At 32.6% G+C, this 19,025-nt stretch overlaps 1 protein-coding gene across 3 annotated transcripts in view; it reads right to left on the reverse strand.

Moving 5' to 3' along the window:
• Nucleotides 1-286: 286 nt before the first annotated feature.
• Nucleotides 287-19,025, reverse strand: part of LOC126878565 (uncharacterized) — a 93,360-nt gene continuing 74,621 nt past the window's right edge. For 2 of the 3 annotated variants that reach the window (XM_050641353.1, XM_050641354.1), the window contains exons 4-5: nucleotides 14,709-16,636; nucleotides 287-10,814 (exon numbers count right to left, since the gene is read on the reverse strand). In XM_050641353.1, the coding sequence (XP_050497310.1) occupies nucleotides 10,804-10,814; nucleotides 14,709-16,636 (1,939 nt within the window). In that variant the 3' untranslated portion in view covers nucleotides 287-10,803. The remainder of the gene's footprint in view (nucleotides 10,815-14,708; nucleotides 16,637-19,025) is intronic. The other variant, XR_007695701.1, reaches the window with a different exon arrangement.

The following is a 19,025-nucleotide window of genomic DNA, read 5'->3' on the forward strand; positions in this document are numbered from 1 at the left end:
CATTAACAATGCAAAATCTTTTTCTTCGAAACCAAGACCCCACTGTCCACCCAAGAGCAAATCAATGTGATGTTTTTCTTACCTTGTGCTGATTGCAATAATGCTTGTTACATTTACCAAATTTATCGATCCAACAAAGCTCGTCTAACTTTCATAGAAGTAACAGTAATAAATCCATGCATTGCTGTGCTGTGCTTTAACCAAATATACAATCACCGCAAACTTCAAAATATATGTTTCTAGTGTTAACATCCTATGTAGGAGAAGTAATTCATTTAAGCGATAATTCTTAAAAATGAAGATAGAATAGAATTTATTTAATCAAATATACAAAATTTTGTTGTTTTTGACAAGTCAAAAAAATACCTACATTACAAAATTTTGACAAAATTAATTTAAAAGTTAATTATTATAAAGAATAGATATACAAACAGGTACTAACAAATTTAAACAATTTAACACACTACAGGGTGAGTCATGAGGAACTCTACATACTCCTACCTCGTATAGAGGCTCCTATGGGGAATAACAAATGACCATTAAAAAGTGTCTGCTCCCATTGTTTAATAATATACAGGGCGAGTTTCGCATTTTGACAGAAATTTGTATTCGTCATAATTTTTGAACGGTCAGATCGATGTGTCTCTTATTTTGGCCAATCGTTACACTATTACCACCTAATAAACTGATTTATTCAAACTAGAAAAAAATCAGGTGCGGCTTTAAAAAATTAGTTCGTTTGGGTCTTAGAAAAAATTTCACCCTGTATACGCTTTTTGAAAACTCTAATATGAATTTTACAAATTGAACAAATAGGCAATTAAAATGGCATATTTATTTTTTCCCCACACGATTACTTAATTTTTTATAAAAAAATCAAATTTGACTATGAATTAAAAGTTTGGTAAAGTGAACCATAGATTTAAAAAAATTAACTTTTATTACAAAAATTAATTTTTTTTAAACAAATATTTAATTTATGTTACCACCCAATCAACTGATTTATTCAAACTAGAAAAAAATCAGGTCCGGCTTTAAACAATTAGTTCGTTTGGGCCTTAGAAAAAATTTCACCCTGTATACGCTTTTTGAAAACTCAAATATGAATTTTACAAATTAGACAAATAGGCAATTAAAATGGCATATTTATTTTTTCCCCACACGATTACTTAATTTTTTATAAAAAAATCAAATTTGACTATGAATTAAAAGTTTGGTAAAGTGAACCATAGATTTAAAAAACTAACTTTTATTACAAAAATAATTTTTTTTAAACAAATATTTAATTTATGTTACCTCCCAATCAACTGATTTATTTAAACTAGAAAAAAATCAGGTCCGTCTTTAAAAAATTAGATCGTTTGGGTATTAGAAAAAATTTCACCCTGTATACGCTTTTTGAAAACTCTATTATGAATTTTACAAATCAGACAAATAGGCAATTAAAATGGCTTATTTATTTTTTCCCCACACGATTACTTAGTTTTTTATAAAAAAATCAAATTTGACTATGAATAATTAAAAGTTTGGTAAATAAAGTGAACCATATATTTAAAAAAATTAACTTTTATTAAAAAAATTATTTTTTTTTTGAACAAATATTTAATTTATATTACCACCCAAAACTGATTTATTCAAACTAGAAAAAAAATCAAGCCCGGATTTAAAAAATTAGTTCGTTTTGGTCTTAGAAAAAATTTCACCCTGTATACGCTTTTTGAAAACTCTAATATGAATTTTACAAATTAGACAAATAGGTAATTAAAATGGCATATTTATTTTTTCCCCACACGATTACTTAATTTTTTATTAAAAAATCAAATTTGTCAAAATCGGAATTTTAACCTAAAAATGAAAAAAAAAAAAATGAAATCACGGTTTAATAAACTCGCTACAACTCTGTTCCATTTTAATGTTTTTTTCTGAAATTTTTACAGCACATATCTCTTACCATTGTGAAGACTATGAAAATTGTTGTAGACTTTCAGTCTGCTTCTCGTAAAAGTTATGAATTTTTAAAAATAAAAGGTGCAGATTCGTGAATTGCAAAGTTAAATCTCAAAAATAAGTGAAAAAATTTAAAATTTATCTATTTGATCACGTCTATGTTAAACTATAGAGTCCAAAGAGAAGTGTTATGGGGAGTTTTAGATCTAGACGTGTCATAGAAAAAAAAAATGGTGTAACTTTTAATTTTAAGAAAAACGTTTAATTTTTTTTATTTTTATGGTAAAATTGCGATTTTGACAAATTTGATTTTTCTAATAAAAAATTAAGTAATCGTGTGGGGAAAAAATAAATATGCCATTTTAATTGCCTATTTGTCTAATTTGTAAAATTCATATTAGCGTTTTCAAAAAGCGTATACAGGGTGAAATTTTTTCTAAGACCCAAACGAACTAATTTTTTAAAGCCGGACCTGATCTTTTTCTAGTTTGAATAAATCAGTTGATTGGGTGGTAACATAAATTAAATATTTGTTTAAAAAAAAATAATTTTTGTAATAAAAGTTAATTTTTTTAAATCTATGGTTCACTTTACCAAACTTTTAATTCATAGTCAAATTTGATTTTTTTATAAAAAATTAAGTAATCGTGTGGGGAAAAAATAAATATGCCATTTTAATTGCCTATTTGTCTAATTTGTAAAATTCATATTAGAGTTTTCAAAAAGCTTATACAGGGTGAAATTTTTTCTAAGACCCAAACGAACTAATTTTTTAAAGCCGGACCTGATTTTTTTCTAGTTTGAATAAATCAGTTGATTGGGTGGTAACATAAATTAAATATTTGTTTAAAAAAAAATTAATTTTTGTAATAAAAGTTAATTTTTTTAAATCTATGGTTCACTTTACCAACTTTTAATTCATAGTCAAATTTGATTTTTTTATAAAAAATTAAGTAATCGTGTGGGGAAAAATAAATATGCCATTTTAATTGCCTATTTGTCTAATTTGTAAAATTCATATTAGAGTTTTCAAAAAGCGTATACAGGGTGAAGTTTTTTGTAAGACCCAAACGAACTAATTTTTTAAAGCCGGACCTGATTTTTTTCTAGTTTGAATAAATCAGTTGATTAGGTGGTAATAGTGTAACGATTTGCCAAAATAAGAGACACATCGATCTGACAGTTCAAAAATTATGACGAATACAAATTTCTGTCAAAATGCGAAACTCGCCCTGTATATTATTAAACAATGGGAGCAGACACTTTTAATGGTCATTTGTTATTCCCCATAGGAGCCTCTATACGAGGTAGGAGTATGTACAGTTCCTCATGACTCACCCTGTATATAAAAACGTAAAGACACGAAATAAACATAAAAACATGAAATATCGTCATAATCGGCAAAAAAACCTGACCAAACTAGTATTACTATTGTATAAAAGCGGTATATACCTAAGTACTCTGTCTTTGTGTGAAAACAATGTTTTAAAAAGTGTGATTTTATTTTAGTTTTAAACGACTGTAAATGAAGACTTTTTAAATCATCTGGCAAAATATTGTACAAATTAACATCAGTTGAGTTTTTTATACTTTTTGTCAACCTAAAACGTTGTGCTCTAATAGCATCTCTCGATCTTGTATGGTAATCATGGAAGTTGGAGTTTATGTTAAACTTACTTTTGTTGGAATGAATTTCAATCAGCGTCTCATATATATAGAGTGAAGGTAATGACATAATACCTAACTCCTGAAATAAAGGTTTACAGTGTTCCCTATACTCTGCTCCTGCAAGTATCCTCACTACTTTCTTTTGTAATTTAAAAATTCTGTCTGCGTAACAAGAGCCACCCCAAACAGTTATTCCGTACTTTAAATGGCTATGGAACAGTGCAAAGCAGATCATTCTAAGGGTACTTTTAGGGATCATAAAAACTAAGTTGCGTATCAAAAATATAGTTGTAGCAAGTTTAGAACTTAAGTGGTCTGTATGAGCACTCCAGTCCAAATTATCATCGAGGAAAATTCCTAAGAGTTTAACACTATTTCCTAAGACATACTTCCGATCAGAACTAAACATCAAATTCTGATTTTTGTCTTCATTGAGCTTCAGACCATTATGCAAAAACCAGTTTTTTGCTTTCTGAGTATCACTATCTATTTTAATTTTCAAATTATGCTGATTAATGTCAGTATTTATGAGAGTGGTATCATCTGCAAAGCACACACATTTTATGGGAAAAGTGTAGTGAAATAGATCGTTCAGATAAATAAGAAACAAAGTGGGTCCTAGTATTGAACCTTGAGGAACCCCGTATTCGACCGTGTTCAAATCAGAATAGGTATTATTAAGAAAAATTGCCTGTTTTCTATTTGTTAAATAAGATTTAAATATATTGAGAGTGGTTCCCCTTATACCATATTTATGCATTTTTTCCAACAGTAATTTATGCGAGGCACAGTCGAAAGCTTTGGATAAATCACACAATGTCAAAGACACTAAATGACCTTCCTCCAAGCCGTCTACTATATCTCTCACAATTTTTTGTATAGCTTGTGTAGTGCTGCACTTTTTTCTAAAGTCATATTGATTACAGTGAAGTATTTTGTGTTTATCTAGATATTCTATCAAACGCATATTAAGAATACTTTCAAAAATTTTACCGAAAATGGGAATGGTAGAGATGGGACGATTATTTCCAATTTCATCTAAGGACCCATTTTTGAATAGTGGTAACACTTTTGTTACTTTTAGTACATCTGGGAAAATCCCCTCAATAAGGCAATTATTATAAAGTAAAACTAATTTGTCAATAACAATATCAATAGTTTCAACAATTATTTTTTTGTTTAAGAAATAAAAATCTGTACAATGTGAATTTTTCAAGCCACGCAAAACATTTCTGATTTCAATATCAGTAACAGGTAGTAAAAATAAAGAGTGGCAAGGAGATTGTACATCTTTCAAAATATCTATAGCTACATTTTCATTTGTAGAACTAAAAGAACCTCTTATATTTTTAGCTACTGATATAAAGTAATTATTGAAATCGTTTGATGAGATCGTACTAGGAACAACTTTTTTATTTTGAACTTTATTTCTGTGATAGTTTATAACTTTCCAACTGTCACGAGCTATATTTTCAGAGTTTGAAAAGAAATACCCATAAGCTAGTTTTTTCTTTAATGATATTGTTGATCTAGATCTATAATGCTTCTTAAACCTATTATATATGTTACAGTTCAAGTTGATTATCCAGTTGGAGTTGACTTTTACTAGTTCGAGTCAACTCTAACGGCTGGTTTCAGTAAAAGTTGATTATAAATTATAAATATAAAATGAAGATTTATATTCAACATTTACTAGTAAAAGTAGACTCCAACTAGTTAAAGTATACTCTTCCCAATGCCATTTAGTAAAAGTTGATTCTGATTCACACAAACAGCCGATTCTAGAAATTAAATGTTACTGAATAGTACCTGGGTGCCAGGTACTCTTTGTAACAAATCTACTGGGTGCCAGGCAGTACCTTGATCGATAAATTGTTTAAACAATTTTTTTTTAGACAAATTCACAAAAATAATTTTTTCACTTCGAACAATTTTTTTTTTAGATCATTTGGGTTATTCTGAGCAAAAAAAGGTATTTTGTGATTTTTCTCCAAAATTGATTGTTGTCGACTTATACGCGATTTAAAATTTGAAAAATGCGAAAATAGCCATTTTCAAGGCTTAATAACTCGGTTAAAATCCATTGTTATGAAAGTCAGAAAGTAACCAAATCAAAGTTTATAGCCCCCTCTACAAGATCCAGCAGAAATTTTTGTCACTATTTGATTACTAAGCTTTATCTTTAATTATTAACAATGAGCGCTAAGTGCGTATTAGGCGGCCGTCAATGGTGAGTGCTAAAGAGATGCACCATTCCGGCCGTCCAATGGTGAATCTCACTCGCACTCACATTGACGGCCGCCTCAATACACGCTTAGCGCTCATTGTTGATAATTAAAAATAATATCTTATTAATGAAATAATGACAAAAATTTCTTCAGGATCTTATAGAGGTAGCTTTAATCGTTGATTTTTTTAGTTTCTGACTTTCATAATATATAATATCGTATGGCATTTTTGCCTTTCGGACAGTTCCGGCGCCAATTACACCTTTAACCCTGTTTCAAGTAACTAGTGTTGATGTACACTAGCCCAGGGGGACCGACGGCTTAACGTGCTCTCCGAGACACGGTGAGACGGCTCGTGTCATTATTGGAAATGAAAATGGTTTGTCTTTGGCAGGGCTCGAACCCACGTGCACTGGCGTATGAGGCCAGCGATTATGCCGTTACTCCACGGCCGCTCGCTCGACTTTCACAATAATTATCTTTAACCGAGTTATTAAACCTTGAAAATGGTTATTTTGGCGTTTTTCAAATTTTAAGTCGCTAATAACTCGACAGCAGTCAATTTTAGAGAAAAAAGGCCCAAAGGATCTAAAGAAAATTTGTACGAAGTGAAAAAAAGAATGTGTGTGTACTTTGTACGCACGTAAGAAGTTATACTTCTACTACATATTATGTGATTTTTAAGACTATACCAAAAATTTAAAAAAATTAAAGAATAAAACGCACACAAACACATTGAAAAATGCCACAAAGAAAAAATGATTTCTGGACGATAATAATTGTTGGCAAAAATTTTAAATACGCATTTGCTGAAAAAAAAATTATATAACAAATATACTTACAATCATAATATGCATAAAAAAATAAAACTTGCATCGGGAATTGAACCCTTGAATTTCGTGCCGCTTTGACTCGTAATCGAAGCGTAGACTCACTCGTCCAATCGCACATTATTTATCATGTGGAAAAATACGGTAACTGAACGTTTTACTGTTTGACAATTGTTTTGAAAATTATGTAGTTTAAATTTTGTGGAAGAAAATATAAAAATATAACAAAACAGTAAGAAAACAATATATTAGATGAAGATTGGTAGAACTTTTGTTGGTAATCAAATTAAGTATGTAAATCAAAGCATTACATACCTACTACATAAATAAATCTACGCCAAAAAATCATAATTTAAAAATAAAAATCGAACCTAATTTGGGATTTCTCTCTAAAATCCGCATTCTTGAGAAAATAAATGTATGTATTTCAACCTAATCCAAATGTATAATTACAATATGATTATAATAAAAACTAGGTACTTACCAAATTAGAATGAGTTTTCCTTGTCCAAAATAGTCCAAAAGTCCAAAAATATAGGTATATGAAAACTATTTAAAAAGGCAGTATAACTATTAACTAACTTTTGTTTGTTGTTTCTTTTCACACAAATTTTAAAACGCAACAACCATATAAATAATCTAACTACAGCTGTGCCACAGCCACCATATTGAATAATTTTTGACATGTCATTTGAACATCCAATCAGAACAAAGTTATAATGCGCATGAGCCCGGTCGCTAGGTTTTCCCATATAAAAATTTACCCTCTATCGCCGGTAAAGAAGTATAACTTCAAAAATTATTTTTGCGAATTTGTGTAAAATCATTGTTTATCGCCAAACGTCACTAAAATCATTCATTATTGTACTCATTTGCCCTAATTTTCGGCAGTAAAGTAACACTTTGTTGTATTGACAGAAGAATGTTACTTTACCTGCCGCGATTATTAATCAAATTAACCGAGATTGAATGTAAGTGGTCAATGGCAGCAATCGATTATTTATTTGAGTGAAATTAAAATTTATTTACTTTAATTATTAAAAATATTGTACAAAATTTGTCTTATTATTAATAAAATTTATGTCAAAAAGTAAAATTATGTAGTGTTTCGCAATTATATTCATACAAAATAAATCAAAACTTTACAGATTTACTAATTAGGTAGGTATACAATATTGATAACTATCGATTAAACATCAAAACCGGCCATCATGCAAAAGTCATCTGTCATTACTGTCATACGAATTTTTTATTTCGTCTAAAATTAAAAAAATTTCCTCAAAATTGTAAGTGTTAATGTTTTTTATGATTGACGATACAATTTTGTACGCACCACCTCAATACTCTTTATCGAACGCGTCTGTTGCTCGCTTCGCTTGCCCTGCTCGTAATATCAGACTCGTTCGATAAAGAGCCACTTTACTGACTTCGTACATAAATAACTATTAAACAAAAATACTAAGTTTTCACTCTAATGGCATATAAAACAACATAATGCTATTCTACACCCCACCAGAATGAAAACAATGGGAACCTTTTCTGGTTACACCTCCGAGGCTTCTACAATTTGCAAGCCATACGGATGCTGAGACTAAGGAAGATGAGGGAATTCTACAATTTACAATTCACGTCCCATCTGCTCAGCGCGGTAAAGTTCCAACGAGAATGGTTCCCTTCATACTCCACACAGAGTAAATGTAAATCAAAAATGAATAACCATTTTCAATTTCGTTGCAAAACGAAAATACAGCCGAACCATATTCTAGTCCAATCAGAGAGTGCTGCAAGCACCCCTACCGGTTTCGAAACTTATTAGTCTCTCATCAGGAGGCACATATGCTGCTCTCCCCGATCCAACCAAAACAAACCCCAGCGTGCAGTCCCGGATTGCAACGAACGAAATGGCATAGATGCCCTAGCGGCAACTGCTAGCAAAAAGACTAAGTTTTCACTCTAATGGCATATAAAACAACATAATGCTATTCTACACCCCACCAGAATGAAAACAATGGGAACCTTCTCTGGTTACACCTCCGAGGCTTCTACAATTTGCAAGCCATACGGATGCTGAGACTAAGGAAGATGAGGGAATTCTACAATTTACAATTCACGTCCCATCTGCTCAGCGCGGTAAAGTTCCAACGAGAATTTTTAACTATTAAACAATTTTTCGACCACGGTACTGCCTGGTACCATCTGTCCGACAGCGAGTATACCTCCTCGTTAATTATAACAGGTAGAATGACAAAAAATGAGGTGTCAAATGAAAGATTAATATCCAAGGATGGTACTAAAGGTGACAAATTTAACCTAGGCTGTCTGTCCGTCCGTCCGCGAATATAACTCCTTCGTCATTATAACAGGTAGATTGACAAATCTTCTTCTTTTTGTATAGACATTACTTTGTCTGTTTTTTCAATGTGCCTCTAGTAAGTTGTCGTTCCATCGTTTTCGTGGTCTTCCCACTGAACGTCTTCCTATTGGGGAACCGTCTCTCGCTGTCCTGACTACCCTATTTGTTGTCATTCGACTTATGTGGTCATTCTATTCTATTCTTCTGTTTATTACCCAGTTATTAATGTTATCCACCTTGCATCTCCGTCGTATATCTGTACTTCTAGCTCTGTCCCATAGAGTCTTACTATCGATTTTTCGAAGGGTTTTCATCTCGACTGTTTCGAGCAATCTTTTTGTCCTCTCTGTGTCGGGTTGTGTTTCTGCCGCGTATGTCATTATTGGTCTGATGACTGATTTGTAAATTCTGCCTTTCATTTCTTTTCCGATATGACAAATGAGGTGTCAAATGAAAGCTTATAATCCAAGGGTGGTAATATTCATTTTCTTCTTTCATCCATTAAATCCAATATTTCCTCTGTCATCCATATTTGCTTCCGTGGTCGCTGTTTTGTGAGCATTTCAGTTGCCGTTGCAAGGGCGTGTCTGATTTCCTCCCGAAGGCGAAAGTTAAGGATGTTTAATTATATGAAAGTGTGCTAAAAAACAGTGCGAAAAAGTAAAACACATTTAAAATACATTGTTACTTCAGACACACTTTAAACCCTTCATGCACTGCTATCTATATTTACAATTTTCACACATTAAAACTTTTACATCAGCGGTTCTCAATCTTTTTGAGTCATGTACCATCTAAAGTTTCTTTTATTATATTTCTATATTTTTAGATTGTATAATCAAGACTTACTATGTACTACTATTTTATGTTTTTGTGTGTTTTGTGTACCACCGCAAATAATGATATGTACCACCAGTGGTACATGTACCACAGATTGAGAACCGCTGCTTTACATAATATGAGATAGAGTAGATAAAAATTATTTTTGTGAATTTGGTTAACAAAAATTGATTAAACAATTTTTCGACCGCGGTACCGCGTGACACCCTGTGTATTTGTTATAAGGATTGTTATACGGATGTACATATTTCTTTGAGTAAGTTTGTGCAAAAAATCGAATCAGAATAATTTACCTAACGGGGGCGACGTTACAGACTATACTAATAAGTAGTTGAAACGGTCAAAACAAAGAAACGCACACTCATCAAAAATGCACTTGAGATTCTCGTATAATCAACATTTACTGAATCGATCCAGGAAGAGTCAACTCCAACTAGTAAAAGTTGATTTAAATTTTTAAAATCAACTTTTACTGCTCGTTTCAGTTGGAGTTGACTCCAACTAGTTGGAGTCAACTCTAACTGAGAATCAACTTGAACTGTAACATATACACATAGTTAATGTTCTCCTTTTCTAACTTGGCTGTACCATACTGATGACTATCAAATAATCAGAAATACATATTTATGGTTGCCTTCCATCTTATATACAAGTATAGTTCTCTCTCTATCTCTCTCTAGTTCCATTCCTCCTCTTAGATTGGGCGCTATTGACTTTCTTGGCCAAAAGTTTAAGATTGCTGACTCGCCGGGTCAACGCAATACCTACAAGTATAGTCAGTGTTCAAGTGTCTAATTTTAATGCATACAAGACCAGAAAAAGCTGCATTCATCTAAAATATACTATATACTTGGTCCGCAAGCTGTTACTGCACAACTGGATATGACACGCGTAGCGGTTCGAAGAAGTCCCAATGTTATGAGAAGACTGGATTCTTTTATAGACGACCTGGAACAGACAGAAAACGATTTACAACTGCTCGCGATGACCGATTTATAATGTCAATAATATTAAGAAATCGTCACCTTAATGCCATTCAATTGCAACAATATCTGCGTAAAGTACGAACAATAGCTAATAGGTGAACCGCAAATCCAAAGCTTATTATAAGCTATGAACCGCGTCGTTGGTTTCCAGGCCTGGAGACCTCCAGGCCTGGAAACCAATGACACCAATCTAGCAACACTAGATTATTGTTATGATTTCGAACTTAGTGCAAACATTTATAGAGATTTACATAAAATTGGCTACAAAATTAAGCAGGTTTTGAAAAACTTGAATTTTATTTCGTTTTATGGGCTTTTAGAACAAGCAAAACTTTTTATCAACGATGACATTTTTCGCTAAAATTGAAAATAAAAGTTTTTCCTCTTGGGCGCCCCATCCGTGGACACACTGTATATGTAAATTACTAAGTTCTCGGGAAGAACCGCGTTGAGAATTTAAAACTCGACGTTTCGGCACCCATTTTGGAGCCATTATCAAGAGGGATATGGTTCCGTTCGAGTTCATGGTCTCAATCTGCCTACTCCCCTCATTCGTGACAGACCAGTAGTGTCTTGTTCTCTAGAACAGGGGTCACCAATTAGTTTCCGTGGGGGTCCGTGTCGAAAACCTATGGCACTTCCGGGGTCCGGAATTATGGTGCCACTGTCTAGGGGGCATCCATAAACTACGTCGTAAAAAATTTGGACTTTTTAATACCCTCCCCACATCCGACGTAATTCGTCGTTTACAGACGAACCCCCCCCCATGTCGACGTCGTCATTGCTGTGCACGACCCCCCTTTCAGTGATTGATTTAAAAAAATTCAATGTTATTTCTGTTTTTTTATCAACCTTGAAACTTTATTTGCGAATGTGTCATAACAAGAACAATTAAGGGGTTAGGCGCAAAATCTTGGTCCAATGCTATTTAAATGCATTCTTTTTTCGAATCCTAAGAAAACTAATAAATATATTTGAAAAATATAAACGCAGAATGAAAGATTACATTATTACCGAGGGCTGAAAGTCCCTTAGAATAAACAAAAGGTTTCTTTTGAATGAAATTTTTGAACTTAAAAATCAGACTAAATATTCTCTTTTTTTATCCCTGTAACTTATTAAAATAAACATTATAGATGTTTTCAGAAACTTTTAGCTCTCGGTAATACTGTAATCTCTCAATCTGCGTTTAAATGTTTCAAAACATTTTATTAGTTTTCTGAGTATTCGAAAAAAAAAAAATGAATGCATTTAAACAGCATTGGACCAAGATTTTGCGTATAAATCTTCTCCAAGAATAAATACGACTTACTAACTAAATAGAACACAATATTTTATTTCCATTCATTCTTTCAGAACTATTTTTTCACACACAGTATGCAGCACATAAATGAACTAACAATTTAATGTTGTCCCCCCCACCCCCCGTCCAGACGTTGTTCTGTATATATAGAAGCGCTTGTTTAAACCCAAAGAACAATGTCTTATTGTTTGTTGTCCTGTACAAAAGTGCTACCTAATATTAATTTAAGGCTGTGACTGATAAAAACGAAATGTATGCGATAAAACTTTTATTTATATTATGTACATAAATGCATAAGGCACAATTAAAAGTACAGCTGTTTCGCTGCAATATTCAACTAACATCCAAAATCTCCGCCAGTTTAAAATACATAAAATATACACCTATGTTTTAACATACTTTAGACCTGAAATGAAATTTTCCACCGTTGGGCCAAATGTTTTCCATTTTTTTAGCAAAGAAAAAAATGGACATGTCTTTCAAATCCGGACTGTCCGGACGAAATCCGGACGTATGGTAACCCTAGATAAAAGTATCTATAAGAGAATTCTTTTTAATTGTAACAAAGGTGTATTTATTCGTAAACGTTTTGTTTTATTTTCAATTTCATTTCAAAAACTATACGTTTTTATATGAATATCTGATACTTTAATGCTGGTAAAAGCTAGTAAAAAAATTATATTTATAGAGGCAATAGCGACAAATTTAAATATACCAATATATTAAACGACGTGGAATGTGCACTCATACCCACCCCCTCTCGTATTTCGTCAAAATAAGCAAGACCCCCCTCCCTTTTCTCAACGACGTAGTTTATGGATGTCCCCCTAGCTGTTCTGATTCGGTTTCTTTGCGGATTCTTGTTAAAAAATATGCCCTATAAACGAAGGGTGCCGGGCGAAATTTTTTGGCAGAAATTGTTTAACATTTTTTTAACAAATTCAAAACATCACCTTGCCCCCGAAAATATGTTTTTAGCATTTTTGGGCCATCTTAAACAAAAAATATCTGTCACTTTATTAAAACTTGAAGAGTTTTCAAGCATCGCAAATGCATATTTTTGCATTTTTCAGATTTTAAATCGCTATAACTTTTCAGAAATATGACAAGAGACCTTTTTTATTTACAATTACCCAAGAAACCTAAAAATACATTTTCGAGACAAAAAAGTAATTTTGAATTTGCTTAAAAAAATGTTTCACCCTTCTGATTTGTTTAAAGGGGACATTTTTGAACAGGAATCCGCAAAGAAATCGAGTCAGAAACATTTTTCATACGAAAGTGGCCTCACAGATGGACTAATATGGAAAGGAAAACTAATAACATCTGATTGTTTTTTGGTTACTGCATACTTTCCTGTAAGCTTTCCTGGTACAATATATAAAATATAAATTCATTGTTTTGATGTTATCTATTATCAGTATATTTTGAAAAGAGCAGTATTGTAAATTGTTACTGAGAATATTTTAAAAGTTAGGAATTTATATTTTGAATGCTAATATAGTTTTTAGACATCTTAAATTTTGTAGAAAGGAAACTGAGGAATTTAAAATAAATAATCATAGTACAAAATGCTAATTAACATGTTATCTTTTCTACATTAGTTTCAATGCAAGGTGTTTGTTGCAAACTTATTAACTCTGAAAATTATTTTAATTAAATGCACATCTGAAAAGTACTCCTACTTAACATATAGTAGAGAGGAAATGAATATAAAAAATGCACGACAATTTTATATTACAGTTTACTTAATTTCAAAATTAATGATTAGTAAGTATAACAATAAGGGAACTCTTTACAAAATTAAATTATGAGAGAGAAAAATGACATTTTTGTATGTACAACCTGTCTTTGGAGTAAGTTTAGTGCAACTGAGTCTCATCAGGGAGCTGAGATATTCATCTGTTAAGTGAGATCTCTACCGATTTTTAATAAAGTTCATTATTGATAAAGCGGCTTCGCACACATAACACATAAGTTGAGCCAAACATAGTACATAATTTCATGGCCAAACACATAGGTATATTCTAAATTTATTGACGGTCCGCACAAAACTAGCCCACGGTCCGGATGCGGACCGCGGTCCGGTAATTGATGACCCCTGCTCTAGAAGAACGGTCAAACAGCACTGAGTTCTCAATCTGCTTACTTCTCAGTGTCGAGTGACGATGACGGGGTGACGGAGTGTCGGAGTGAGGCGATATTTTATTTAATGCAGAGTTTCTATGAAGATTCACATACATCCTCACGCAGAGATGCAAAAATACATGATGTAGCTCAATCTTCAGTCTTGCGTGTATTACATAAGAATCCATTTAAGATCAATGTATGTATTCCGTCCGTAGCCCGTGATAAGAAATCTATGCTTAAAAAAATGTCAAAAGTATATAAAAGATAAGCTCTACACTACAAACTAAATTTTTTACTATTTATGAATTAGGAAGACTTAGAAAAGGGTGAAAGAATATGTAAACTTTTAAGGTAGATTAAAGTTTAAAGTAAAGACAATAAAGAGTATTTACGTTAAAATTATATCGTACATTATTGACCTACCTGAGACATTTCCTTTTCCAGTTTTGTCGATGGGGGATAAATTGATCTTCATGTGAGGTTTAGTTAGTATTTTAAGTCCGTTGAGATTGGTGTAACTTGAAAATATGCCTTTGTTAGAAATTACAGGTGCTTTATTTACAGAACTTGAATTATCTGTAATTTTGCTAATCTCTGATAATTTCCTAATTTCTTCTGCTGTTAGAGTATTATAACCATGAGTTTTATTGAATTCAGTCTCGTTTTTACCATAAACAATTGAATCAGATTGAAACTTTTCTAAGGGCACTTCTACTTCCATTTTAGGATACCTTACAATGTCAGAGTAATTATTATTTTCTAGAGAATCTTCAGTAGCAAAATTTAATGTGCCCATTATTTTAAAATCATCATTAGCTCGTTTCACATCCTTGTTATTTATTACTGGCTTAAAATTTACTTGTGGGGGCTGGTTAGGAAAACTCCTGTTTTCCGCGGCCATTCTGTCCTCTGCAGATTGAAATGGTCTTTTTCGTATTGGTCTCCCAATACCTGAATTAGACTTAACAGGAAGTAAAGTTATCAGTGAATTTTTTGTCGTGTGCAGCACTAAATCATCAACATCATCCACTACAACTTCTACTTGTCCTTGACCCGAAAAATGTTCTTCTTCTTTAGGGTTAATAGAAGTAGTCTGTATGGAAGAAAAATTTAATCTAGAGGCATCTGGTGAAGATGCTAAGGTACGAAATATAGAAGATATATTTTTAATTAATTGTTGTTTCTTATCTTCCGAGTCTTCCTTTTTGTTGGGAACATTCTGAAGAGTTTCGATTATAACAAATTCCATGGAGTTTGGTTTAGCTGTCATTATAGGAAATTCGCTAACTTCCTCATTTTTAGTGCTATGAGTGACTTGTTTTAGCGGAGATGAGTCTGTATAACTTACATACGACGTTTGACTAAATTTTTCATTATTGAAGTTAGAAAAAATGTCTTGTTTCGTTGGATTAGTCGAATCTTCAATTTGTGGTATTTTGTTTACTGGAATAGGATGACTTTTTAAACTTGTCGATCCCAATCTCTCTGCATCATTAAAGTTTACTGACAATCCCAAGTTGGTAAAACTAGTGTAAACAGGTTGATTTTGCTCAGCTAAAGGTGTTAGAGTTGACCTTAAATAATATGGATTGTTTAGAAATTCATTGTGTTTATAATTAGTAGGTTTATCTGTAAAAGGTGACATGTTTGGTAGAATTGGAATCCAAGGAGCATCGTCAAAGGGATTTAACAAGAATACAGGTTTAGCAGACGATTCAGGAAGATACATTATTTTATTAGTTGTTACGGTTGTTGTGGGCGGTATAATTGTACTTGTAGTTGTCGATGATACTGAATTTGTATTTTCTATAGGCAGTGCAGATTGCTTGGTAACTTTTTCTACAGCTCCCATTTTATACAACGCACTAGTAATAGATGATTCTTTAAAAGTGGATTTTTTGCTAAAAGCTTGTGTAGGTTTTTCAGGTTTGAATTTAACAGTAGATTGCTCAATCTTTTTCTCGGTAATATCAGCATCAGTTTTACTTATTTTAAAAGAACCTTGGATCAAAGGCACGTGGTGTTCTTTAATTTGATCTGTATGTTCAGGTACTGATTTCATTACTGGTTCAGCTGGTTTATTAGTAGAAACTGCAATTGTTGCTGAAGTCTTATTAGTATAAGACCTTAAAACTACGTTAGTTTTTGCAGGAACAGTTCCTTTGATCATATGATCAGATGGTGTAATAAGAGAAGGATTTAGATTTATTTGATGAATGATGTCGTTACTCAATACTTGTCTTACGGTTATATATTTTGGATCAAATCGAATATTTTTGAATACAGAATGTCTAGAAATTGCATCTGTTATGAGGATATCCTTAATGGCTTTCTCAATATTTGAGACATTCCTACAAGCAAAAAATTTAGTAAGTTGTTAAAAAATAAAAAAATCAAACAAAAATATTACACCTTTTTTAGATTGTCGTTTTAGGTTAACGATACTGTCATGAGTGTAAGTGCGAGTGTTAGCGTAATGTGTAACAGTGAGTGTTTGTGTATACCTATATACCTAAGTGTTAATTTTAATGTGTGATTTTTAATGTATATGTATGTAGTCGAAGCAATAAAGCATCAACGGCGGATCCAGCAACCTTGCAAGGAGGGGGCAATGAAATAAAAATTTTCGGCGGCTGCGTCACTCGCGTACGCAGGATTCTTTTTCGGTATGGGCTGTTACTTTATTTTTCTTCATGTACAGTCACAATCACTGAATAGTTTACACCTTTATTTTTATATTGTAATACTGTAAAATCGCAGTGTCGTACAGATTTACTAAGTGTCAAATTGCTTGTCAAAAATTTTAGTGCATATTGAAAAATAAAATAAGAAGTTATTAAAAGCGCCCAAAATACCGTTTATATCACGCGCAAAACCAAAAGTAATTGCCAAACCCAATAATTTTAACTCAATTTTATTTAAAAAAAAATGCCTTTCTATACTCTCCGTTTTGTTAAATTTTGTAAAATAGATTTATTTTATTTTGATTTTTTAATTTTAATCAACCTATTCTGGGTCCGCCACTGGTAACGTCACTTCGACGTAAAAAGTGCGTTTAAACGAGGTAAAAATTCAAAAAATTGGCATTCATTGGTGTAAACTATTTAGTGATTGTGACTGTACCATGTCCTTTCAGAACGTTGGTTACTATCATAGCTATCTTAATTTTATTCATTGCCACCCTAAATTAACCACGAAGTGCTTTTTCGTCCTGGACTGCGTTTGCCTTCTATTTTCACTTGCATAATATTTTGTAGCAACCCATATTTGAAACTTCTCATTACATATCCAAAATACTCCACTTTTCTCTTCTTTATGCCTTCTATAATCTCAGTAGTCTTGCTGAGACGTTCTAGTATTGTGGAGTTTCGAATCTTCTTCACCCAAGATACTTTTAAAATTCTTCTATAGAACCACATTTCGAAAGCCTCAAGGCGATTTAGGTAAGTAGATCGATTTTATTCACAGTACAAGACTCGACACCATACAGTTAGACCAAGAACACGTACTTTAGAGAAGGAATTCTGTTTTATGTTTCATTCCGTTATTCAGTTGTCAACAGGACACAAAACTCACTATTTATTTTCAATCGTAATTATCTCTTTCTTAAAAAAAGGCGACATCAGGCGAAGTCTCAAGGAGGGGGCAATTGACCCCATTGACCCCCCTTGGATCCGCGCCTGTAAAGCATTGAACCTAAGAAAAAAAAACGACAAGACGGATATTAATAATAATTCTTTTTCCATTCGATTCGTGAATGCGCCAGGAAACTTTGTGATCCCTAGCCATGAGATAATGTTGAAAAACTGCATACAAAAAATGCATCCTTAAAGTGCATCTCAAACAGACAATAAAAAAAATTCAGAACTTGTCAATTATCGGCGGAAATGAGTTCAATTTTGTTACTCGGGGTTTTGGGGTCGCTGAAAACGAATATGACGTCGTAGGTGATCTTTGGAGTACCTGGTGGCTAGCCCAGGGTACCTACTGTTTACCTCGTCGTGTGAAGTTTTCGGCAAATTCATTAAAAAATTAGTTAAAAATCATTACTCGGGGCTTTTGGGGTCGCTAACGACGAATATGACATCGGAAGTGATATCCAGAGTACGTGGTGCCCAGGGTGGTTCCATGACATCTCGTAACGCGACAGTTCGTAACCGGACACCTGGTAACGGACAATTCGTAACAGCGACAGTTCGTAACGGCGACAGTTCATAACTATACAAATTCGTAACGTCCAAATTGAATTATTATGTTTATTTTTGTTAACGTGGAAACTAAATGTTATTACAATTATCAATGAAATTATGTTTATCAATTTAACGAATCAGTATCAGGATAAACATTTTTAAGGCATTTCATATTTCGTGTTTCAGAATATAATAAAAGTATTTAAACCAAGTATTAAAGTATTAAAAGGCATCCCTCGTATCAACTATAACCGTTGATTTAATACCCCAACGCTATAACCAGTCTAAAGGTTTATTATAATAACAGGTAATTATAATATTTCCTTTACAAAATGCTAACTAGAAAATTGGGAATGTCTAAAGACGGTTGTTGGCTTAAATATTTCACGAATTACTTCATTATTCCTTTGTCTAGGTACGGTATGCGGCAAAATAAACAGTACTGAAATGCGTATGCCTCAAATTTGTATGTGTCATCAGCTGAAACGTACTGAGTGGTTTCCGAATGTTGTTAAACGTATGTGAATGTCCTATTAATGTAAGGTGCTTC

The sequence above is a fragment of the Diabrotica virgifera genome, chromosome 10 (assembly GCF_917563875.1).
Source record: "Diabrotica virgifera virgifera chromosome 10, PGI_DIABVI_V3a".
Classification (NCBI taxonomy): domain Eukaryota; kingdom Metazoa; phylum Arthropoda; class Insecta; order Coleoptera; family Chrysomelidae; genus Diabrotica; species Diabrotica virgifera.